The 16,933-nt window shown below is 47.8% G+C and overlaps 1 protein-coding gene and 1 pseudogene across 6 annotated transcripts in view; one reads left to right on the top strand and one right to left on the bottom strand.

The window, feature by feature from the left end:
- Positions 1 to 16,933, bottom strand: part of NINL (ninein like) — a 142,855-nt gene that overhangs the window by 23,118 nt on the left and 102,804 nt on the right. For all 6 annotated transcript variants that reach the window (XR_002776781.1, XM_023522014.1, XM_011377987.2 and 3 more), the window contains 6 exons: positions 14,894 to 15,030; positions 13,300 to 13,440; positions 10,797 to 10,971; positions 9,504 to 9,614; positions 8,853 to 8,933; positions 2,333 to 2,462 (listed from right to left, as the gene is read on the bottom strand). Coding sequence is in view for 5 of the 6 variants with exons in the window: in XM_023522014.1 (XP_023377782.1) it covers positions 2,333 to 2,462; positions 8,853 to 8,933; positions 9,504 to 9,614; positions 10,797 to 10,971; positions 13,300 to 13,440; positions 14,894 to 15,030 (775 nt within the window). In the remaining variant the exon portion in view is untranslated. The remainder of the gene's footprint in view (positions 1 to 2,332; positions 2,463 to 8,852; positions 8,934 to 9,503; positions 9,615 to 10,796; positions 10,972 to 13,299; positions 13,441 to 14,893; positions 15,031 to 16,933) is intronic.
- Positions 16,089 to 16,207, top strand: LOC111730685 (annotated as a pseudogene).

Raw genomic sequence — 16,933 nt, 5'->3', positions numbered from 1 at the left:
AAAAGATGCTGTACGTGGTACAGTTATTATGCCCTAAATTGTGTTGTCTGACCCAGGTACACAGAGGAACTGGGAAGACAGAAAAAAGTGTGACTGGTAGCACAGACAAATCCTTGTGACAGACAGTGTTTTATGATGAGGCATGTACATCATACAAATAATGTGATATTTCAATAAATAAGTCAGGCATGGAGTGAAGTTCTTGTGGAGTGAAGATTCTGAGAGATCACGAGAAGCCACATTTTGTTCCAGAAGATTCTCTTCACTAACAGTATCAGATATCTGGGCAGCTCATTTAGATGAGGGCCCTGTGGGCCCACAAGCTCCACCAGCCCTCATGGGATGTCAGGTGTAACCAACACTGTACACGTTAGGGGCATGTCAAAGGGTTGACTCAGAATGTGGGTTTTGGCCACTGCTAGGATTTCATCTGTGCTGATTCAGGGGCCGCGAAAGTGAGAGGAAAATACACAGCCCCTAAATCTTACCATCTTCCAGTTCCCAAATTATTTTCCATGAATAAAAGTGACAGACTCAGGGACATTGGGGCCGAGAGAACTCAGGATAAGCATCTAAGGAAAAAAGGCATCCTATTGCCTTGACAACCAGAAGCTACCATACGGGTCTGGCCAATGGGCCCAGGTAAACTGGCACCCATCAGAAATGGCTCCAGCTGGATGCACTGACAGGCTGGCTGCCACAATCCACATGGCCCCCTCCACAGTAACTCCCCCATCGTGATCATTCCCTCCAGCAGCAGACAGAACCCTCTTCCTCTGAGGGGGCCAATGGAGGGGTGAAGGAGAAGAGAAAAGGCCCTAGCTGGGAGATAGCTTTAGTTTTATCAGTGATAACATAAAGCATGGGGCTGCTTCTGGTACTACAGCCTAAGACCTTCCAGGGACAAAGAAGGTAACAAGCATCCCCTTCCCTGTGGCCACCCATGATGCCTACCTGTCCACTCATTACAACTTATCCGGGTATCTGGTAACATCTGACACGCCAGCCATACCCCAACAACTCTCAGCTGACGGAAATCAGGGCTGTTTTTCTCAGGAGCCATGAGATTCCATGACAGAACCCAGGTGAGAGGGTTCCCTCAGGGACCAAGGAAGGTGGACTCAAATGCACAAAAAACCCACATGGTTCCTGTGGAGGTCCCCACATTGGCTCTCTTAAGTACACTTTTTTCTGTTTTATTAAATAAGCTTTTCCCAAGAAACATGGGAAACCTCAAGTGATCTCAGGGTTACAAATGAGAGCAAGATGTTCTCTGAGGGCGTGTGGCCATTGTGATGTGTGATCGATGGAGGCAGTCAGGCTGCTGTGGCAGTCCCATGGTCCCCATGTCCTCCACTGGCGATGGCAGGCATGAAGCCATGTGCATCATGTGAATCCACATAGCACCTGCCCTGTACAACTGCCAGGAAGGGTATTAACCAGCCCAAACCACAATGTCCTCCAAAAGGACCACAGAAACCTCAAAAACAGCTATGGCATATGAATCCCTGCTCTAGTCTCTATAAAGAGCCAAGAACACGTAAACACAGGGCCTCAGGGCCTCTCAGAGCCTGGAGCTTGACCCTAATCTGTGGGCTGGATTAGGAAGCAGGAAGCCCTGGTCTTTCTCAAGTCCTATCTTCAGCATGCAGCTCTACTTCGAGTGGGCAGGTGCACCTTCTGGTATCACGGCCTCACCTCAGAGCATGAGGGTGATACCATCCACATCACTCAGGCAGTAAACACCACCCCTGGTCTGCCTTGGTCCACACCTGGCCTCTGTGAATACCAGGGAGTCCCTGACCCATTTAGACAATTGAGTGCTGCCTTCCTTCTCTTTGTAAAAGCAGTCACAGACCTGAGACCAGCCCCTGCTCACCCCCAGCCTCCCTCCTCTTCCCTTCTCTAGATGCTGTCTGTGTGTCTGGCCCATGCTGACCACTCACCTGGACCCCCTGGATCCCCATCCCACACAGGAGGGTCATTTGAATGCATCTACCCTGCAGTCATGGCAAGGTCATCCTCACCTTTACCATTTCTACCCAAATGGTAAAACCCTTACCCTCCTCAACCTCTCTCTGGGCTCTGGGTTTTGTGTCAACTTCTGGCCGTGGGTTGCAGGCCCTTCTCCTGCATGTGGCAGTTTGAGGGGCTTGTGACCACTTGGAGGCTGGGCTAGGCCCTGAGGTGCTGTGAAGCTGGCCCGCCTGCTGCTGCACTCCCTAGACCGAAAGAAGCCTGTGCTGCAGAGTATGCAGATGCTCATTGCCACCAGCCCCCACCGCCCCCAGGAGGTGCACACCACCACCACTTCCCGGGACTGGACTCTTACCTGCTCGACCATGTCTAGGGAACAGCTGTCCATTTGGCTGTGCATTGGTCTGGCTACGCCAACTCTGGGGCAATTGTGCCTGCAGGCTCTCCAGCGCAGCCTGTAACTCATCACTGCGGTCCTGCAGGTCCTGTGGGGCACAGCCAGACACCTCCTCCAGCTGCTGTGGCCACTCAGCCTGAGGAGCCACTGGTGTGGAAACTGGGCTACCCAGGGAGCAGGAGCTAAGCTTGCTGCAGAATAAATACTTAAGCTGCATCCTATGTTCCTAACTACATGGTAAGTGAAACAAAAGCAGGGGTCATCTCTTGACTTTCTTATGCCTGGCTCCACTCTCTATCACTGGATATACTGAAGGGGCTCAGGAAAAAAAAAAAAAAGTTGAGTGGAAGAAATGTAGAAAATATAGAGTACTGTCAACACCTGAAGCTGCAGGTGCTCTGTTTAAAACCACAGTAATGCTACAACGTGGGTGCAAGGCGACACCCTAGGACGTGACCTGGAACATGTTCTGGAGTTCTTAGCTGCTGCTGAATTTGCAAAGGGTTCTGCAGCTACTGACTACCAAAGAGGATACCACGTGCCTCAGATCAAAAGCCACAAAGCAGAGATGGTCACGTCAAACAGAAAGGAAGGTGGTTGGGTAAGCACATCAGGAAAAGAAAGGTACTTGTAGGGGCATGGAAATATAAGAGGAAGGGTCTCTATTACAATAAGTGTAATTTTGACCAGATTTGAATGAAATATATCTTAGCAAGCACACTCAGTCATCTGATTTTTAAAGGGCTAGAAAGGGTAGAGTTTATAGACAACTTTCCCAGATGATCCACAGCCTGCACCACATCTGTGCACGTTGCCATGTCCACTCATGACTGCGGGCAGACTGGTGGCTACCCGAGCTGGAAGACAGCAGAAGTGACGCCATACCTTCCAAAGGCACAGGTTCTACTGTCTTTTTCTTTTGGGACACTCACCCTGGGGCAAGCCCAAACCAGCCAAGGCCACACAGAGGACTTTAGGTCCCAGACACAGCACACTCACAGAGCTCGATTTTCCTGCTCTGATTTCTAATCCTATTTGAATTTTCTCTCCAGGCAGTTCTCATTAAATAAACCTAATCTTCCCAAAAACATTCTGGAGGCTAGTGCCTGGCCTGTCACCACATCTCCCCCTGGAGGAGGAGCCTCTCCCTGGCGGTTCTAGGCTATGTGGGAGAAGGGACAGGCTCTGCAGATCTTGGATGCAACAGAGTTATGCAGAGTCATTGTACCTCATTAAGAAACTCTTGGGTAAATATGCTAGTAGTTTCCCCCATGGAGGGAGCAGCTCCATCCCAGAAGGAAGGGCAAGTCCCAGAGTGGAGCATGCACCCATAGTTCTTGACTTGGCCTGCAGTCACTGTTTTTCTAGACCTGCGACATCCAGGCTGGCAGCACTTACCACATGGGCTACTGGACCTCTAGCTGTAGTCAATCCGAATTGAAGTGTCCTGTAGCATAAAATCTACACTGGAATTCAAAGACCCGATTCCAAAAAAGGGATGTAAAATATCTTATTAAAAATTTGTTTATATCGATTATATGCTAAAATGATAACATTGTGATGTTGGATTAAATAAAATATATTAAAGTTAATGTCACGTATGTTTTTTACATTTGTAAAGTGTCTAGTGGAAAACTTAAAATTACATGTGCAACTCGCATTTTTACTGGATAGTGTTGGTCTAGAGAATCATTTCTATCCAATGCCCTGCTGTCTTTGCGGTTCTTTCTGCTACCCCAAGTGGTTATTCTGAAAGCATATACAAGCCCTGAAAATTCAGGAGTGACAGAAAACAGGTTCTTTTAGGTGCCATGGTGAGCATAGATTTCTCTGCTGTCAGGACACATGAAGGGGCATGGCCAATTATAACTGACCAGTGTGATGTGAGCCATCCTGGGTACCAGCCATGGGCCCAGCCTGTCTACTCAGGGATGACTGGTGGGGCCGGGGAGCCAGGAGGCCTCTCCGTGTTCACATGGCATGCATGTTTATTTGGGGTGCCTGTGGATGCCGAGGCGATTATAGGGTGCTACTGTACCATCCAGGAAAGGCAACAGGCCTGCTGCCCATACACTGCAGCACAGAGGGTCTGAGCACTCTGGACATACAGAAGCTTTTCTTCTCTTCTCAGTAGAGGGGAGAAGCAAGCTCATGAAGGAAAGCATGGGGAAGGTGTGATTTCAGCAGCAGCACTGGGAACCACCTGAGAGGACAGTGGTGCCAGCAGGTTGGCTGGGGTAACAAGTGGGGCTCAGTAAGCTACACCTAAGAGGGTACTGAAGACCTACCCACAGATAAGCAATGGTGCAGATGTCTGTTTCGGGTTAGTGTGTGTCTCAGTCCATTTGGGTTGCTATAACAAAAATATCACAGACTGGAATTTGATAAACAACAGAAATTTAGTTCTCATGGTTTTGGAGGCTAGAAGTTCATGATCAAGGTGTCAGCAGATTTAGCGTCTGGTGAGAGCTTCCTGGTTCATAGATAGCCCTCTTTTCCCATGTCCTCAGGTGAAGAAAGAGATGAGAGAGCTCTCTGGGTCTCTTTTATGAAGTACTAATCCCCTTCACTGGGCTCACCCTCATGACTTAATTGCCTTGCAAAGGCCTCACCTCCTAATATCATCACGGTGGGCAAATAGGTCTCAACATATGATTTCGAGGGAACACAAATATTCAGTCTATAACAGTGTGAAAATGTGGAATGGGAAAATATGCATTTGGGGCTTCTGACCAAGGGCATGTTAATTCATTACAGTGTCCACCTAAGGTAACAGTGAAAACATGAAATTGCAGAGAATCTCTAAGTAGGATCTGATTGCTGTTTCACATTCCCTTTTACCAAAAGCAGCCACGAAAACTGAGGCTGACAGTTGAAAGAAAGAACAAAAAGCTAAAATTATAGTTGAATAGGAAGGGAATTTGGCAACAAGGGAAGGCATGGTTTCCTTGCTAATAAATATCCTGGTCACAAAGTACAGGGAAATGTCAAGAAGTGACTTTGAAAAGGCTGGGTGATATACGTCAGGGAAGGGTCAAAGTTATCTCTACTCTGGAGACTGACTGTAAAAACTGCCCTCAGTCAAGAGGCAGAGATACCTCTAGCACACCAAGCATCCAGATCTTGGTCTTTAAGACCATTCCCTCATGTAAGGAACCAGGCCTCCTTAGAAAAATGACTGATTCCAGGGCAAGTGCAGGTAAAGTAAAATGAATCTGGAGCATCTAGAAAGTACAGAACTAATCAACAAAACATGATGGTGACATGTCACAAGAACATGGCTACCTGCTGGAAGACACTCCCACTGGCCAAATCTTACACAATTCGAACATCAAAAAAATTAGACATGGTAATAAATTACAAACTACTGGGAAAAATGGGAATTACTGAGTCCATGCCAATAATGAATGGATGGATGGATGGATGGATGGATGGATGGATGGATGGATGGACGGACGGATGGAGAGATGATCAGATTTCTCTTGGTTACAGTAGAATTCCAAGGGCCAACTGATAAATGTGAAATGGGTGCTGGAGTTGGAAAACCATCATTTTGCAACCATTACAGTAAAAATGGAAGTGAACAAGAATTATCAATGGATACTAAATCCAGGGCAAGTTAAGAAGAATAACAGGATATCTGCATGGTCTTAAAGTGTCTCCCCACTGACTGCTTACTAGTTATATGGAGGGAAAAATTATACAGTGGAGAAATGAGGCAATGCCTTGACCAGGTGACCAAAATTAAACATCGCCTATGCTGTCCAGCTGAGAATGTATAACCTCATTTAATCCAAAGTAGATGTTAGAAAAACACAAAATGAGAAAGATTCTATTAAAAAAAAGAAGGGGGGGTCTTCAAAACCATCCATGTCAAAGACAAAGAATGGCTGTTGGAATGTGTTATAGACTGAATGTGTTCCCCCAAATTCATATGTTAAATCCTAACATCCTATATGATGGTATCTGGATATGGGACCTTCGGGAGGTGATTAGGTCATGAGGAAGGAATATTCATGAAGGGCATTAGTACTCTTATAAAAGAGACCCCAGAGAGCTCCTTCGCCCCTTCTGCCATGTGAGAACATTGAGAAGACAGGAGACAGGCAGGCATGTGCAACTAGGAAGACAGACAGAGAGACAGAGAGACAGAGAGACGGAGAGACAGAGAGAGACAGAGAGAGACAGAGAGAGACAGAGACAGAGAGGGAGGGAGGGAGGGGGAGAGAGAGAGAGAAAGAGAGAGAGAGAGAAAGAGAGACGGGGGGCGGGGGAGCGGGGAAGGGAATGCAAGAGTGCGCACACGAGAGCAGGAGAGGGTCTGGACTTCCCAGACCCTCAAACTGTGAGAACTAAATTTCTGTTGTTTATAAGCCCTGCAGTCTAATGGTATTTTTGTTACAGCAGCCAGAATGGACTAAAAGAATGTTTCAGATTAAAGGACATTAAACAGACACGAAAACTAAAGGCAATATCTGATACTGGACCCTGCATCAGAGGGGAAATGTTCCAAAGGACATTGTTAGGTTAACTAGCAAAACCAAAATACAATGGAAATCATAGAAATCATGATGTTAGTAACTATGCTACAGTTACTAGAATATTCTCATTCAGCACAGTGTTGGGAAGCTGGCTCTCCAGGAAGAAAAGCCCATGTTTATAGCTTTTGCATATTTCTGTGGTGTAAATAACTCTCACCATAGCCAATTTCAAAGCTATCAAAGGTTTAATAAGAAGCTAGGAAAATTCCTGAATATTTAACAATCAACTCTGGTGCATCTACACATCACTATGAGGTTGTACGATTAAGCCTGTTCTTAGGAAATTCACACTGACCTGTTTAGGGGCAGAGGGCTATGATACATGTAACTTACTCTCAGTCATTCAGAAAATAACTGTGTATACACAGTCACATCCAGACACAAGCATGCATACACAGTGAGCAAGCACGCAATGACAGAGCAAACAGAGTGAAATATAAACAATAGGTGAATCTGGGCAAAGGAGATCCAGGTGTTCCTTGCACTATTTTTAATTTTGTAATTTTATGTAATAGAAATTATTTCCAAATAAAAAGGGTTTTTTTAATGCTCTAAATGTCAGTTTGAAATAGCCAAAAATAGCCCACAATTTTGAAGACAAATTTCTAAAGAGATTCGCACTAAAATGTAAAAATATTTCTGCTGTTTCAAAAAATAAAATTTCAAGAACCAAAAGAAAATGAGTAGCAGTTAATTTAAGTAACAGAGTCATGTTAAAGAAAGAAGAGGTTTATACTTGTTTGAAAAATCTAGTGCACTAAAGTAACAAATTAATTGATGGTTAGTTATAGGTTCTAGTCTTCCCAACAAGCTTAAAGTGGGGAGGAACACGGCATGGAACTACAATCCCAGCAAAACTCTGTGCGGCACGACCCACCTGCACGACAGCCCCCTACCCGTCCACACACACCAAGTGGGTTCAGGAGGAAGGTGACACAGCTGACCACACACCAGATTTTTAAAAGGGCACTTCAGGATACAGGCTTTGGAGTGGAGGAGAGAGCACAGGGAAGGAAGCAGGTGGTGATGTCACACTCCAGAACAGCCTAGGCTCACCTTTATCTTCTGGTGTTGCCAAAGCAGTATGCAGCAGGAACGAAAGTTCTAACTTTAATTGGAAGGAACGCATTAAGAAGTGAATTGATAATAAACCCTTAATATCTAACAAGAATGTCTTATCTGTTGAGGTTTTGATCATTTTGAGTGTACTGTGATCAGCAACATCAACCTTGTTGACCACCTACACCCTGCTCTGCACTGTGGCATTCCAATTGAATGGACTGACACTGGTAGGTCTGGCCCAGGAAATCTAAACACTCAACAATAGAAAACATGATGAAACCCTATATGGGGCCTGGAAACACAGAGGGGCCATCAGAACTGGCGCCACGGTCTAGTGACTTTGGGCAGCCCAAGTGGGGCCAAGCACAGTTGCTGAGCAGGCAAGTCCAGTCTCACCTCCTAGCAGAACATAAGGTTTGGAGGACCCCATTGGCAGAGTGCAGGCTGAGATCATAGGCTCTACCTGCTCTAGGAGAAGGATGCTCCTGCCAGTACATCCAGACCACTCTTCATGTGGAGGCCAGGAATGTGGCCTACCAGGAATTGCAGGCCACTACTGGGCAGGAGAGGGATGAAGTCCGCATACCACCCAGGTCTGTGCCAGACAGACCCTGACAACCTGCAGGGTCATTAAGAAATGTCCTTATCATTCTCCTGCTAAAATTGGGGTACTCCAGCACCCCATTCTTGGCAGGAGTGGCTGGGAGAGGGTACCACAGCCTACTGGCATGGGAGGTCACTGGAGGGTCAAGCTCTTAGAAAGAATTGCCCCTGCCGCAGGGTAGGCTGGGGGGTGCAGGGCAGGAGTATATGAGGACCCCATGCACCGAAGACAAAAGTGACAGCCTGATACAGTAGCTGGGTGGGGCACATACCCTGCACTTGAGCTCATACTCCTTCAGGACCTCCATGAATCGCTCCTCCTGGGCCAGGAGTTCTATGCTCTGTGGCTCCAGCTGAAAGTCAGACACGCAAAGGAAAATTATAGACAAGACCTCAAGCCAGGCAGAGTGTATGCTGTCACATCATGTTCCTCCCACTAGGCTCAGCACCTCCTGTCCTTCTTCCTTCTCCCCTCCCCTTCTCTGGTTTAAAAGGTCTCAGGGCAGTAGGACGTGCTTGCCCTGGCCCCCTGGGACACCCTCTGCTTGGACCCTGCTCCAGAATAGCAACTCCCGAGGTGATGGGCAGGGCCGGGGGAGGGGGATCATGGTGAGCACCAAATTCTAACCTCTTCTCTGTGCTCCTCACCACTGAGAACCTATCCCTGGGGTTGATGGCACCGCCTAGCCCTACTCTTGTCATTAAAAGGCCAACATACAAGTCATCGAGGGGGCATACAGGCACCACTGCACTGGCCCAAAAGGAAGGAAAACAGGGTAAGTGGCCTCACTACTTTTTTCTCCATTCTCAGTTTAGTAGGAAAAAAAATTCAGCTGCCTAGGTATTCTTTTCAAGACCCCAAAACTTTTTACCCAGCACCACAGACTCCTCTCTGAAGACTAAGAATAAGTAAAAGGACTTGCCTTGTCCTTCAACACAAACTCCAGATCATTCTGCAGTTTCAGGACCAGCTTCTCTGATTCCGAAAGCTTTTCCACAACTTCAATAATCTCCTTCTGCAATCGACTGTTTTCCTACAAGACACAGGCCAGCGGTTTGCCAGGCTTTGGGGGTGAGTGGAGGAGGAAATTGTTGGCAGGTCTGTCTCCTGAGTGAGAGGCTTATTCCCAGTAACACTCATAATCAGGGAAGAAATCTCATGGTGTCTGGCACTCACTACCTTGGCATCGTGCAGAGAAGCCTGTGTTGGGGACTGACCCAGAGCCACCAGGGACAGACCCCACAGAGCCCTCATTAATGCTCTTTGCTTTCACCATTGCTTCTGCTTCTCCCACTTCCAAGTGCTCAGAAGATCATGAGTATCATACGAAAAGGCTGGCTGCAAGTCCTTCTGAGCCATTTTCTCAATGAGGGATTTGAAACTGAATCAGTACAGATCAGATGTCCACCGGGGAGGAAGGCAGCGTCTTCAGACATGGAAAATGAGCGAGAAGAGTGGTGAGGACAACAATGCAGTGGAGAGCCCAGGCAGTCAGGGCAGACAGGCCCTGTGCACACTGCTATCAGGGGCTCCTGGGGGGCCTGGCTTCTCCTCTGAGAGACAGAGACTGAGGTGGGCAGGCAGGTATGGAAAGAATCCACAGGCTCTGAGTTAAGAGAAGAGGAAGGCAGGAGCACAAGAGGGGCCAGGGTACACCTCAGTGGACCAAAATGCAGGGTGGGTGTGGGTCAAGGGACACTCGCCAAAGCCCAGAAACCATATCTGCTCCAGGCTGCAACCAGGGCCAGCAGAGGGGCTTTAGGTTTGCTGACCCCACAGATGTTCTGGTCTCCAAGGGGAACAGCAGAGCTAGCTGCTGACCCTCCCAAACTTTGGTCCACAGACCCAGCACAGAGAGGGAGAGCTCTGCGGGTTCCCCACCTGTCCTACTGCCACACAACCAGAGGAGGCAGAGGCAATGCCTCTCCGGCAGAAGCTAGGCCCCTTTCTGCTCTGGCTGAGAAATGTGCTCTCTATGGCTAAAGCAAATGTTCCTTAGTTTGAAATCCCAGGGGTTTCCCTACCACAGAGATGCAAACTGCTTAAGGCTGCTGGGAGGTACTGAATCCTTCACTAGGAAAATGTGGTGTGTGGGAGGAGGTACCCTTAGGCAACCTCGTTTCTTTCTTTTCAGTTGGATGCCCTAGATAGCCACTACATCATCACTTATCATCACCACCTCCCCCCATCCATCACTTCCTCCTCCAGTACATACCTTCAGGGCCAGGGTTAGCTTCTCTCGAAGGCTGGCATCCTCTGCCTGCAGGTGCTCCAGGTCCTTCTCCAGTGCAGCCCTCTGCCTGCAGGCCTGTTCCCAGAATAGCTCACGCTCCATCTCTACCTCGGACCGCAGGAGACACAGCCTTTCTCTGTACCCCTGTTCCAGGTGTCTGTAAGGCATACAATAGCATATGTTACGTCAGACTCCCAATGGGGCTACCCAGGCCCACCAGGCCCTGCCTCTCAGGGAACATCTTCCTGGCCAACAAGACCTCCTCCTTCCTTGGAAGCCCCCTGCAGAGAGAACTTGGACTCAACTGTTCCTGCTTGACGGATGGGATCACTGTTCCTCAGCTAGACTACATGTGCTGGTCAGAGGCCCTCCCTTAAGTCCTCCCCCTGGGGCCTGATGGTGGACGCCACCCCTCAGGGCTCGTGCAGGTTTCCCCATGCAGACAAGGGGAGTCAGTGGGTCCCTGGACCTTCTGGGGCGAGCTGGAGAATGATATCTGTGGGCAGGTCTCTTTGCCACCCCTTTGCCTTTCAACATCCTTCCACACCTCAGCCAAATACACAGTAAATCAAGCCTCTCTCATGCAGAACACTGACAGTAAAACCTGTAGTCAGTGAAATCGCAAAGGAATCAGAGGAAAAGAAAAGGTAGGAGGCACTTTCTCCATCAGATCTGCATTAATCTTTTGCAATAACCATTTCCATCAACAGGAAAAACAGTGCTAAATCTTAGTTTTATCACTGAAACAGATTTTTCAAACCAAATCTTACTTCAGCAGAGGGTTTGGCCATGTTAATCATCAAGTATAAGAAAACATTGGGGCTCTTCCTCTGGCTGACAGGCTGGACTTTTAATCTCATCTCAGAACTTTAAGGAAGAAACACCCAGAAGGAAAGAGATAGAAGAAGGGCAGCTGTTACCAAAGCAAAAAGAGTAAGATAAATATGGCAAATGTAATACTCCACAAACCTTTGGGGTAGTTTTAAAAACACGTATTTGATCATATCACTCCAGTCTTTAAAAACTTTTGAAATATCCAGCCAAAGGAAAATGGTCAAATAAAACATGGCAGACCCACATAATGAGGTGCTCTGCAGCCACCAGAAAATCATATATAATATAGTACCATTTTGTTAATAATTCTGTACATGGAAAAAAGAAGGGAAGGACATAAAAAGTGTTAAGATAATCTCTGGGAAGTGAAATTTCTGCTTTCGCTTTTATTTTTCTATAAGAACACGTATCATTGATTACTTCTGTAATAAGACAAACCTAATGCATCCATAAAAGCTATTTCTAGAAACCTACTGATGATGCCCCATTACCCATGGGGCAAGATCCAAACTCACCCCACATACTCTCAGACATTTGCTTGCAGAATCTATCTACATCAAGAGACACAAAGGGCTCTGTGCTGAGTGCTCTAATAAACTGAGTGTCCCATCGCTCTCACTTTACAGGTGAAGAATCTGAGGGGCTCTGTCCACCTAGGGTCACAGCAAGGGCCCAACAGACCCAGAATTCTAAAATGCATCTTGCTAGCTCCTCAGTGCCCACCTCAGGCTGATTTTTCCCCCAAAGGTGAGGGAGAAGGAGGCGGGGAGGCCAGCGGCCCCTCTGTACGTCACCGGGAGCAGGGCCAAGAGCTGGTCTTTTCATAGCACATACTCTTTGCTATCCATGAGAGGACACCTCTAGGTGATAAAAGCTTGGAGAAGCTGAACAACCACTGAGTTAAGTCAAGGGAGCTTAGCACAGACTATTCCCCACAGTGGGGTGAAAAGAACTCTCTCGGCCTGGTTCAGCCTGGGAAATCCTCAAGGGCTAGATCTTCTCGCGTTTTAGTCAACAAACCAAAGAGATGGTTTTGTGTCCATAGAAAAAAGTAAGAAATCCTTCCTTCTGGTCTGTCCAGCCATCAGCCTGAAAGGTGGTGCAGACTGCTTTCCAGGCATCTGTGCAGTGCAATCTCAGCAGTCAGGTTTCAGGCTCTGGACTCCTTCTACCACGTCAGGCTCCTTCCCACTGAGCCAACAGGCTCCAAAGCCATTCACGAGACCTCCCCCAAAATGTCCATCTGTCTCACTGATCACAGGCACACACAGAACACTCAGCTGGAGTAGGACAGACACCATAAATGAAGCAGAAGAAAGTGAGGGCAGCAGAGAGGAATTTTCCCGGCAGCCCACAGGCATGCACAGCTAGATGCCACTGAACCACAAGCCCCGTCATAAAGGGCAAGACCACTTATTAAATGCACCACCCCACTTCTTCTTTCAAGGAAGGGCATTCCCAAAAGTGCATCTTCTGGACTTCTACTGGCTCAGGTGAAATAGGAGCGTCTCTGTTCTGCCGTGTTCATGAGCATGGCCTCAGCTGGTGGAAGCCCCACGTCCATTACCCGCTCTCAGCCATGGCTGGGGGATCGTTGCCCTGGTGTTGAGGAGCCACAGCTCTGGACTCAGGCACCACAAACAGGACCTACTTTATCTTCTTCTCTGTGAGCTGCTCCAAGGCCAAGTGGCAGTCATCCATCTCTTTCACAAACTCCAGGTTCCTCTTCTCAGCTTTCTCTAGATCCTTTCTTGCCTTGTCTCGCTCCCTCGCCATCTGCTCCACTTGCCCTCTGCCACAGGAAGGAGACAGGATTGATGGAGCATATGCTCTGGGTCCAGTGAGCCCTGTGTCTGCACGAATGAAAAAAAGGGCCAGCATTCCTGGGTTTAGGGTATGAGCCAGCGCTGTGCTCTATCCTCACGCTACCACCAACCACCTTTTAAGGCAGTTTCTACAATTACTGTGCCATTTTACAGATGTATATGCTGAGAGAGAGGTTAAATGACTTACCAAGGGAAGTTTTTAGGTCTGAACCACGGAAGTCAAGCCTAGATGCTTACAGTGTGCCACACATCCAGATGGCCTCAGAATAGGGGAGAATATATTTGTTCACCCTCTAGTCTCCAGCTAGGACTTGGGCCCCAGGGGTCCCGAGTACCTAGTCTGGGACTGGACATGTAAGGGGAGAAGGCTGGTCATCCCATATCCTGCCTGGTCACAGCCCTGATACCTCCAGCCTGACATCTGAGTGAATGCAAGATGAATCACTCAGAGCAGCAGGCCATCTCTGTGTTTGGCACTGGCTCTGTCCAGTCACCCTAGGCACTCCTACAGGCTTGCAGATCACCGCTGGCACTCTATTTTGGTGACCATTTCTCTCACTGAAGGAGCACCAAAGTTTCCCCTCTCCGCCCTCCCAAGGCACAGTTTTTCTCTGGTCCTATTTGCAGAGAGCTAGCTGAGGTCTGAAAGGTCATCTGTCAACACCTAATGAAATGCAGTCTTGAGGATGGAAACTGTGATTTCCGCAAACCTTTTCTGCAGCTCTGGAACATCAATAAAAATACAAAAACAATTTTTTGTGCCAATCTGCCAAGCAGACAGATGGCTTGAATACTCAGCTAAACCAAAACTGAACCCAATTAAAGTGGAATGTACTCTTGGCCAAACTGTCACTTCAAATGCACTTAGTGACCGCATTTGAAGAATACTTCTTTTTCCTCTCTAGCCAGCGACCAGAGCCCAGGAGCCCTCTCTCTGGCTGTTCTTGGAAGCGCACCCCAGACTGGAGGGTTTCCGCCTCTGTGCTTCAAGCTCAGGCAATAGCAGGATGTGCAGTTCAAATACTTCTTTTTTGGAACCTTGCTAAAAAGGGCTAAGGGAGCTCCTTGACATAGATTTTTAAGCTTCTCACCAGATGGAAGGGAAGGCCAGACCACAGAAGTCCATGCAGCAGTCACTGAATAGTTTACTAGGTCCTCAGGCCCCCCTCAAACCACACACACACAGACGGAACTCGAGGCACAGAGAGCCCTCGTCCTGCTCTCAATTGCTCAGCTCTCTTTCCCTACCCCACTGCAAGCTCCAGCTAAAGGAAAGCCAGTGAGAAAGGTGGTGCAGAAACCCATTCCTGACACTGGCCATCTGGGGTGGATGAGGGCAGAGCCCCATTTTCTTGGACTCTTTTCCAGGCAAACCCAGCCAACTCCCCATGTCCACCCCAACCATACTGGAGATCTTACTGGCAGAAGCTCAGCTCCTGGCGGTAGCAGGCCAAGGCCGCCTGCTGAGTGGCACCATGAACCATCATGAGCTCGTTCTCAAGGGCCCAGGTCAGTTCCAAAAGGTTCACCTTCTCATCCACACTGAAGTCGAGGCTCTGGAAATAGCAAGACTCATCAGGCAGGATAAGATGAGGAATTCTCTAAATACATCCTGGCTCTCTTAGTGACAGTTCAGGCAGTGATACATGCTGTCCTGTCTGGTAGACGGCACTTGCTACTTTTCTGTCTGTAAAGTCTCTGCCTCCCAGGCATGCCCCTCCCCAACCCACATAACTCTGGTACCCCATCTTGCCCCACCTTGTCCTATCCCAGTTCTCTCCTCTTCACTGTCTCTGCAAAAGGGGCAGGTGTGACCCAGGCTAGACAGAGTTCCCCTCCCTGGACAAAGTGACTGACACAAAAGGAGGACAAGTCCCAAGCAGAGATCTTCATGGGGATCCATAGGAAGCTGGAGGAGAGAGGTTTTTCCCTATGAAATCAGTTGTGTAAGGACATGTGGGTCTTGGAGAGTTGCAAGAGGAGAGGCTAACACCACCAAGAAGCAAGCAGGAAGATGGAAGGGAGTCCTGGCAACAGCCTGGAATGCCGAGTCTCAATGCCTAAAGTCCTTTACCCTGAGTGCACACTCAGGTGAGCTCCTAACAGCCTCCTCTCTGCTTTTGAAGTTGGGTTTCTGTTATTTCACACTACCAGAATCCTGACTGATATATGGATAGATAGTTTTGTTTGTGGAAAAACGATCTAGCAGAGATAAGCCACAGTGAAGCGTTCCAGCGAGTGGAGCATTATTTTTCCCCATGGGATTTTGAAAATAAAAGAATAATATTTGTTTTATGTATTACACCACAGTAAAAAAAAAAAAAAGAACAAAGAACAAAGAACACCCATGTGCTCCTCTGCTCAACTGGCCAATAACTAACACTTTACTGCATTTGCTCTTTTAGCTTTGAGTGTTTTTGACTCCTGCTTCCTTTTATGACATATACATACAAATCCAGGGCAGGCACCCAATATGGGCCTACAGAGAAAGAGCCACAAAATTTCCAGCTCACGTGTGAGAATGAAGAATGTTCCCTTTAAACTTATAAAATGAAGGCTTGAATTACCACTCTTCTCCACTTTCCAAAGTGCTTCTGAAAAGAAATGACATTAAGTCTACGGCCATGCCACCCTGAACAAGCCTGATCCTATCTGATTTTGGAAGCTAAGCAGGGTTGGGCCTCGTTAGTACTTGGATGGGAGACCATCTAGGAAGACCAGGTGCTGTAGGCATAAAAAAATAAAATAAAATAAGGAATTGTAAGCTGACAAGGTCCTTGCAATCTGTGAGGTCAACCAAGGGTTGCCTCGCCTAAAAAATAAAAGAAAGAAATGACATTAAGGGAACAACTTGGGAAGTTCAAGCTGTTATTACACAAGGGCAATAATCTCACAAGATAGAGTGCAAAGACATGGCAGGTCGCAGCAGCAGCTTCTTGGTCAAGTAGAAAGGAGTCATCAAAAACCACATGGCATAGTGGGAGCCAGCCTCCACAATGGCCCTAGTGTTCCTCACCCCCTGACATTCATGCTTGTGTACTCCCCTCCCACAATGAATAGCGCCAACCTGTATAACCCACTGGATGCGTAGGAAGTAATGGCATGTGACTTCCAAGGCTTGGGCATAGAAGACAGGTGGCCTCCTCCTTCTCTCTTGGATAGCACTCCAGGAAAGCCAGCTGCTATGTTGTGAGGATGCTCAAACAGCCCTCGAGAGAGGTCTATGTGGCAAGAAATGGGCCTCCTGCTTACAGCAAACACCAACTTGCCAACCTGGAAGCAGATGCTCAGCCTCGGTCAGGCCTTCAGAAGCCAGCAGCACTGGCTGACATTTGACCAACCTCATGGGAGACTCTAGGCTAAAAGCATCCACCTACACAGCTTCCAAATTCCTGAACCACAGAAACTGTGTGAGACAAGAAACATCAATTGTGTTTTAAGGCATAATTTAGTGGTGAT

The sequence above is a fragment of the Pteropus vampyrus genome, unplaced genomic scaffold (genome assembly GCF_000151845.1).
Source record: "Pteropus vampyrus isolate Shadow unplaced genomic scaffold, Pvam_2.0 Scaffold327, whole genome shotgun sequence".
Classification (NCBI taxonomy): domain Eukaryota; kingdom Metazoa; phylum Chordata; class Mammalia; order Chiroptera; family Pteropodidae; genus Pteropus; species Pteropus vampyrus.
Note: the sequence above shows the minus strand (reverse complement) of the source record. Positions and strands in the feature narration are given on the sequence as shown.